The sequence below is a fragment of the Alexandromys fortis genome, unplaced genomic scaffold, assembly GCF_014885135.2.
Source record: "Alexandromys fortis isolate MF-2015 unplaced genomic scaffold, M_Fortis_MF-2015_v1.1 scaffold_390, whole genome shotgun sequence".
Classification (NCBI taxonomy): domain Eukaryota; kingdom Metazoa; phylum Chordata; class Mammalia; order Rodentia; family Cricetidae; genus Alexandromys; species Alexandromys fortis.
In genome coordinates, this window is record NW_026068261.1 from 163,522 (window position 1) to 170,513 (window position 6,992).

The following is a 6,992-nucleotide window of genomic DNA, read 5'->3' on the forward strand; positions in this document are numbered from 1 at the left end:
GGGGAGGACAGCTCCCTGCAGGCTGGGTGGGGAGGACAGCTCCCTGCAGGCTGGGTGGGGAGGACAGCTCCCTGCAGGCTGGGGGGGAGGACAGCTCCCTGCCCACTTGGATGCATGGCAGGTGCGAAGGGAGCTTTTGTTTGTCTGTTTCTGGGTTTGGGTTTTTTGTTTTGTTTTTGTTATTTGGTTTTTCAAGACAAGGTTTCTCTGTAGTCCTAGCTGTCTTGGAACTCGCTCTGCAGACCAGCAGGCAGCACTCACTGTCTCACCTACACACCCAGAACCAGCTCTCTGGGACGTCAGTCCTTGGTGTGTGTGCTGCTGCTTCTGATTGTTTCTTGATTGCCACGTGCTCTCACAGGGCGGAGAGGAAGAGAGAGAAGAGGAGGAGGGGGAGTCGAAGGCAAATGACCCCTATGCCCACCTTAGCAAAAAGGAAAAGAAAAAGCTGAAGAAACAGGTCAGCCTTGCTCTTCATGGTGTCTGTGGGTTTGTAAGGCCAGGTATGAGGAGAGCTTTGGGGGCTGCTTGACACAGAGCAGCTGAAAGGAGGGGGTGGTGTGTCCCTCAGCCCCTCTCAGCCATGACAGGGTGGAGCTGCTGTGTGGTGACGTGAGTGTCCTTTCCTTCCCCAGATGGATTATGAACGCCAGGTGGAGTCTTTAAAAGCAGCCAATGCTGCAGAAAATGACTTCTCAGTGTCCCAGGCAGAGGTGTCCTCCCGCCAGGCAATGCTAGAAAATGCATCTGACATCAAGGTGAGATGTGTGGGCCTTTGCCCACTTACTCACCTCAGGAAAGGCCTGTCCTCACTTTCCCTCGGGCTCTTGGTAGCCCCAGAAGGCGTGTAAAGGAGTGGATGCACTGGGAAGGTTCTGCTGGCTTAAGCAAGGTGGCAGAAATAAGAGCGCCCATGCTTGGAGGGAAGGGGTAGAAAGGCTGGCCCCACTGAGGAAAGTGAAGATTTCTCCTGTGTGTGTTTGTGTGCATGTTTGTCCTGGATTCCTCCAATCTGTCGGCTACAGTTGGAAAAGTTCAGCATCTCGGCCCATGGCAAGGAGCTGTTTGTCAACGCTGACCTGTACATCGTCGCCGGCCGCCGTTACGGGCTGGTGGGGCCCAATGGGTGAGAAGGTGGGGCTGAAGGGGAAAGGAGGATGCTCTGGGTGGCTGGGTCCTCATGGTTCTTGTTCTCCAGCAAAGGCAAGACCACACTCCTGAAACACATTGCCAACCGTGCCCTGTGCATCCCCCCTAACATTGATGTGCTGCTGTGTGAGCAGGGTGAGGCCAGGAGTGGGGGCAAAGGGCGTGGGGGAGGGGTGAGCAGGGTAAGTGGGGGGGGCTAGGGGTGTGGGGGGGTGAGCAGGGTGAGTGGGGGGGCAACGGGGTGGGGGAGGGGTGAGCAGGGTGAGGCTGAGGGGGGCGCTAGGAGTTCTGCCTAAGTGAGGTGGCCAGGACTGGCGTTGACATTTGAACCTGCCCTTCCTTAGAGGTGGTGGCTGATGAAACGCCAGCAGTGCAGGCTGTGCTTCGTGCGGACACCAAGCGACTCAAGTTGCTGGAGGAAGAGCGGCAGCTTCAGGGGCAGCTGGAGCAGGGGGATGACACGGCCGCTGAGAGGCTGGAAAAGGTAGAGGAGCTGCTGTGGGGAGGCAGGGTGAGCCTGGGGGTCTTGGGACCCTTGGACATGGGTCCTCTTCTCCCTCCTCCCAGGTCTATGAGGAATTGAGGGCTACTGGGGCAGCGGCTGCAGAGGCCAAGGCAAGGCGGATCCTGGCTGGTTTGGGCTTTGACCCTGAGATGCAGAATCGTCCCACACAGAAGTTCTCTGGGGGTTGGCGCATGCGTGTCTCCCTGGCCAGGTGGGCCCTACTGCTACTCTGCCCGTTTCTTTTCCCTTTCCTTTCTTCCAAGGCCACTTTAGCAGTCAGGTTCGAGGCCATGGTACACTACCCTCACTGTGGAGTGTGAGAGCTCAGGGCTTTCTCCCTTGTGGTCCCTGTCTAATAGAAAGTTCTCGTTAAGTTCTGCCAGCCAGGGGCTCTGGGTCTGCTGACCTTGCCCTCCATTCCTCCTTAGGGCATTGTTCATGGAACCCACACTGCTGATGCTGGATGAACCCACCAACCACCTGGACCTCAACGCTGTCATCTGGCTCAATAAGTGCGTGGCCTCTGTTCACCACCTTTGTGTCGTTGGCTCCCATTGGCTGCTTTCCCTGTTCCCGCCCCTTATTATAACACCCCACACCCCTTTCTACACTGCAGCTACCTTCAGGGCTGGAGGAAGACGTTGCTGATTGTCTCGCACGACCAGGGCTTTCTGGACGACGTCTGCACTGATATCATCCACCTCGATGCCCAGAGGCTCCATTACTACAGGGGCAATTACAGTAAGGAAGCTCTGGGGGGGGGGGGGGCAGGTGGACCCCGGGGGGCAGGTGGACCCCCGAGCAGGACCTGAGTAACAGGCCCTGGGCTGGCGATGTGCTGTGTCTTCAAACCTCCATACATGGCTTCTCTCCCCAATTCACCTGTCCCTGGCTGTTCCTCTGCCCCCAGTGACCTTCAAGAAGATGTACCAGCAGAAGCAGAAAGAACTGTTAAAGCAATATGAGAAACAGGAGAAGAAGCTGAAGGAGCTGAAGGCTGGGGGCAAGTCTACCAAGCAGGCAGTGCGTGTCTAAACTGTGGAGAGCAGGGTGGGAGAGCCTGTGGGACTGAGCCCGCATGGATTGCTGCCTTCTTCCCTCGTCCAGGAAAAGCAAACAAAGGAAGTCCTGACTCGAAAACAGCAGAAATGCCGTCGGAAAAACCAGGATGAGGAGTCTCAGGAGCCCCCTGAGCTCCTGAAGCGCCCCAAGGAATACACCGTGCGCTTCACCTTCCCAGACCCGCCACCTCTCAGCCCACCTGTGCTCGGCCTGCACGGTGAGTGACCACTGCTGCCGTGGACAGCCCTTTCCTCCAAGGCCAAGCCTCTGCAATGACTGGGAAGTTATAAGTGGCTGCTTTTTCTCAGGTGTGACATTTGGCTATGAGGGGCAGAAGCCCCTCTTTAAGAACCTGGATTTTGGCATCGACATGGACTCGCGGAGTGAGTTGGTCCTGGGTGACGTGGGGTGTGGAACATGAGTCTCAAGACTGAGGCTGCTTCTCTGACCACCTGTCTCCTTCCAGTTTGTATCGTGGGCCCCAACGGTGTGGGGAAGAGCACGCTGCTGCTGCTGCTGACTGGCAAGCTGACACCAGTGAGTCCCAAAGCCAGAAGGGAGAGGAGAGGGCCCAGTATTAACCCTTGTAGGCTGATAGAAGTGTGCACTGCTGAGGGCTGCACCCTCACTCCTGAGTAGGGCTGTAATGCTGGGGAGTGAACCTGGGACCCTGACACACCGTGTCCTCCAGCTTGTTTTAATATGGTCTTGCTAAATTACCCTGTCCTTTTTCACCTTAGGTAGCTGGGATTGTGGTGTGTGCCACCATCCAGCTCAGATCTGGGTCACTGCAGGGGAACCTGGTGTCTTCCCTCAGTGCCCTCCTCACCCCCTTGCACCCATTTTCACTTTCTTGGGTTCATTTATTCCCAGCCCAACGCTGATATTTGTTTCTCTTAAGAAAACATTTATGGTGGCTAGCACTCATAAATGTAGCTCTGTGGAGTCTGAGACGGGTGTTGCTAGCCTGGGCTGCAGAATAAGGCCATCTCAAAAAGTGAGGGGAGGGGAGGGGAGGGAAAAGGAAAAACTGGCTACGGTGGTATCACAACCATTCTGCCTCCCTGTTCTTGCATTTTCCTTGCAGACCAACGGGGAAATGAGAAAGAACCATCGCCTGGTAAGCTGGCCTTGGGACTGAGGTGTGGAAGTCTGGCAGGAAGCAGGACTCCAACTGACCACCTCCCTCTCCTCTTGGGCAGAAAATTGGCTTCTTTAACCAGCAGTATGCCGAGCAGCTGCACATGGAGGAGACGCCCACTGAGTACCTGCAGAGGAGCTTCAACCTGCCCTACCAAGATGCCCGGAAGTGCTTGGGTCGCTTTGGCCTGGAGAGCCACGCCCACACCATCCAGATCTGCAAACTCTCTGGTACTACCACTCTCGGGTGCCCGAGGAGGTGACCTCATCGACTCTCCCTGGAGAGTCCCTGGCAGGAGGAGGCTCACAAATGGGGAGCCCCATGTCCTAAGCACATAATGGAGTCTCAATACCTTTCCTTCTGTGGCAGGTGGGCAGAAAGCCCGAGTTGTGTTTGCAGAGCTGGCATGTCGGGAGCCTGATGTCCTTATCCTGGTAAGTGGCCAGTCACAGGAAGGGGCTTGAGGGTGAGGCTGCAGACACAGCCGCAGTGCTTGGCCATGGAACACTCCTCCTTCTCCACAGGATGAGCCGACCAACAACCTGGACATAGAGTCTATCGATGCCCTGGGGGAAGCCATCAATGAGTACAAAGGAGGTAAGTCTGCTCAGATGGGAGGAGCAGCCCAAAAAGTGTGAGCTGGGCTCTCCTTTCCTGTTCTGACTCTCTTCTTTCTCCAAAGCTGTGATTGTTGTTAGCCACGATGCCCGACTCATCACAGAAACCAACTGCCAATTGTGGGTGGTGGAAGAGCAGAGTGTCAGTCAGATCGATGGTGACTTCGATGACTATAAGCGAGAGGTGTTGGAGGCCCTGGGTGAAGTCATGATCAATCGACCACGGGATTGAGCTCCCCTCCTGGAAGCCTGCTGAGACAAGCTCCTGTGGCCAGAATCTCTGCCCACCTCCTTTCTATCCACCTAGAAGCCTGCTGTGTCTGCTGCCAACTGCAGCCCATGGGCCATGGATGTGTGGATTGTGTCCTTCCCACTGAAGGGCTGTTCCCCTCAGATAGCTGAGGTGACCTTTGCTGTGGTAGAGTCCCCTCTTGCCACTCAGAACTGACACTGTCCGGTCCTCCTTCTGAAAGGAGGTCTGGTCCTGACTCACTGACACAAACAGTCGGAACCACAGGCGGCTGTGGTCACTTGTCTGGTGGGACTCGGGCAGGAAAGGAGAGCTGCTGAACTGGAAGCTCCTTTTAGAGGGGAGGAAATAAAGGAGAGGGGTGTTGATGCCCTGTCCCTGTGTGGAGTTTCCTCTCCTACCCAGCCAGTGTGCCTGCTGTACCCTCAGGGAAGGGAAAATGACCAAGCCCACCCCTTGAATGAAGTGGTGCTCCACCCTGTGCTTAGGGCTCAGAACACTGATCTGAGGCCAGCAGTCCCTGTGGGCACAGGACACAGCTGTAGCTCCAGCACCCAGGGGTGCAGGAAGACTCATTGGCTGTATGAGTCTTGCCTTAAAATTGTGGCACTACGAAAGACCGGGGAAGAGAAAGGCTCTGCTTCCGTGAATGGTTAGAGAAGACTTAAAACTAAGGACATTTATGATACAACTGACTGCCATGTACCTAATTTTGGTTAAGAATTGCCATGTGTCCAAAAAGGACAGTTCCAGAGATGGGTTATTTGGTGACAGCTCGTGGAGCTGGAGTGAGGACCAAAGCCAGTCCACGCCTGAGAGAGGCAGATCCAGTGGTACGGAACAACTGGTGCACAGCTGGTGGGGGTTAGCCATCCACTCACTTAAGCATGGCTGGAAGGGAAGAGAGAAAGGCTTACGTTGTAGAGGATGGGGAGTCCAGAAGTGGACAGCGTGGTGAGCTGTAGAACCTCTGACCCATCTGGATAGCGGAGCTGGTGTGCTCTTGAGGTTGTTGAGGTAGTAGATGGTAGTCAGTCCTAAGCTGCTGTCCAGGGAGAACACTACATGCCCTCAAAGGGCGTGGGTGTGAGTGGGTGGTGGAGCACACCTTTAATCCAGTACTCTGGAGGCAGAGCAGGCAACACTACACAGAAAAACCTTGTCTGGAACTTGAAGAATGTGTGTGTGTGTGGTTGGGCAGCTGCACAAAGCCCAGGCTGTCCACCAGTTTTCTCCCATGAACAGCGTGTGTGGAGTTAGAAATAGCATCCCTTAGATGTGGGTGGGGAATTGTCCCTCAAAAAGAAAAATGGGCTGGAGAGATGGCTTGGTTAAGAGCACTAACTGCTCTTCCAGAGGACCTGGGTTCAATTCCCAGCACCCACATGGCCGCTCACAACTGTAAATCCAGTTCCAGGGGATCTGACACCTTCACACCAATGCACATAAAATAAATTGTAAAAAAAAAAAAAATGAACACAAAAGAGAAAAAGACAGTCACTAAAAGTCTGAATAAACAATTTTATTAGCAGTCATATTTTATTCATGAGCTGGATTTTAGTGTTTGAGACAAGGTCTTGCTGTGTGGGTCTGGCTAGCCTGGAACTTGCTATCTAGACCATAGCTGACCTGGTCTACACAGAGACCTGTCTGCCTTTGCGGCACCTGCATCCCTTCCCACCAGTGCACCACCATGCCCTTTTAAACACCTTCAGGGAATATAGAAATGTTTCATATGATAAGCATCACAGAAATTTTGGGGATTTTTGAAGTAGGGGGTCATTCTGTAGTCTAGGCTAGCCTCAATTAACTCTGTAGCTCAGGCCAGCCTTGATGTTGTGGGCCCACTGGAGCACTTGTAGGCGGTTAAGGGCATCTGCTGCTCTCTCAGAGGATCCAGGTTCAGCCCTGGCACCCACATAGCAGATCACAGCTGTCTGTAGCTCCAGTTACAGGGGATCCAGCACCCTCCTTTGGCTTCTGTGCATGTGGTACACTTACATGTAGATAACATAAGCATAAAAGAATAAATCTTTAAAGTGTTGGGGGAGGGCAGCACTGGAGAGATAGCTCAGTGGTTCAGAGCACTGACTGAGGCCAGGCATAGTGGTGCACGCCTGTAACCCCAGGAGGCAGAGGCAGGCAAATCTTGGTGAGTTCCAGGCCAGCCTGGTCTACAGAGCTAGTTCCAGGACAGCCAGGACTACACAGGGAAACCCTGTCTCAAAAAAAAAAAAAAAAAAAAAAAAAAAAAAAAAAAAAGTAGAT

At 54.1% G+C, this 6,992-nt stretch overlaps 1 protein-coding gene across 2 annotated transcripts in view; it reads left to right on the forward strand.

The window, feature by feature from the left end:
- Abcf1 (ATP binding cassette subfamily F member 1) overlaps window positions 1-5,092 on the forward strand; it is a 10,987-nt gene extending 5,895 nt beyond the window's left edge. For both annotated transcript variants that reach the window (XM_050131780.1, XM_050131781.1), the window contains exons 9-25: window positions 362-460; window positions 636-758; window positions 1,026-1,126; window positions 1,199-1,284; window positions 1,494-1,633; window positions 1,717-1,865; window positions 2,083-2,166; window positions 2,271-2,395; window positions 2,565-2,677; window positions 2,762-2,933; window positions 3,025-3,099; window positions 3,183-3,253; window positions 3,804-3,836; window positions 3,919-4,087; window positions 4,227-4,291; window positions 4,382-4,454; window positions 4,540-5,092. In XM_050131780.1, the coding sequence (XP_049987737.1) occupies window positions 362-460; window positions 636-758; window positions 1,026-1,126; window positions 1,199-1,284; window positions 1,494-1,633; window positions 1,717-1,865; window positions 2,083-2,166; window positions 2,271-2,395; window positions 2,565-2,677; window positions 2,762-2,933; window positions 3,025-3,099; window positions 3,183-3,253; window positions 3,804-3,836; window positions 3,919-4,087; window positions 4,227-4,291; window positions 4,382-4,454; window positions 4,540-4,706 (1,845 nt within the window). In that variant the 3' untranslated portion in view covers window positions 4,707-5,092. The remainder of the gene's footprint in view (window positions 1-361; window positions 461-635; window positions 759-1,025; window positions 1,127-1,198; window positions 1,285-1,493; window positions 1,634-1,716; window positions 1,866-2,082; window positions 2,167-2,270; window positions 2,396-2,564; window positions 2,678-2,761; window positions 2,934-3,024; window positions 3,100-3,182; window positions 3,254-3,803; window positions 3,837-3,918; window positions 4,088-4,226; window positions 4,292-4,381; window positions 4,455-4,539) is intronic.
- Window positions 5,093-6,992: the final 1,900 nt, after the last annotated feature.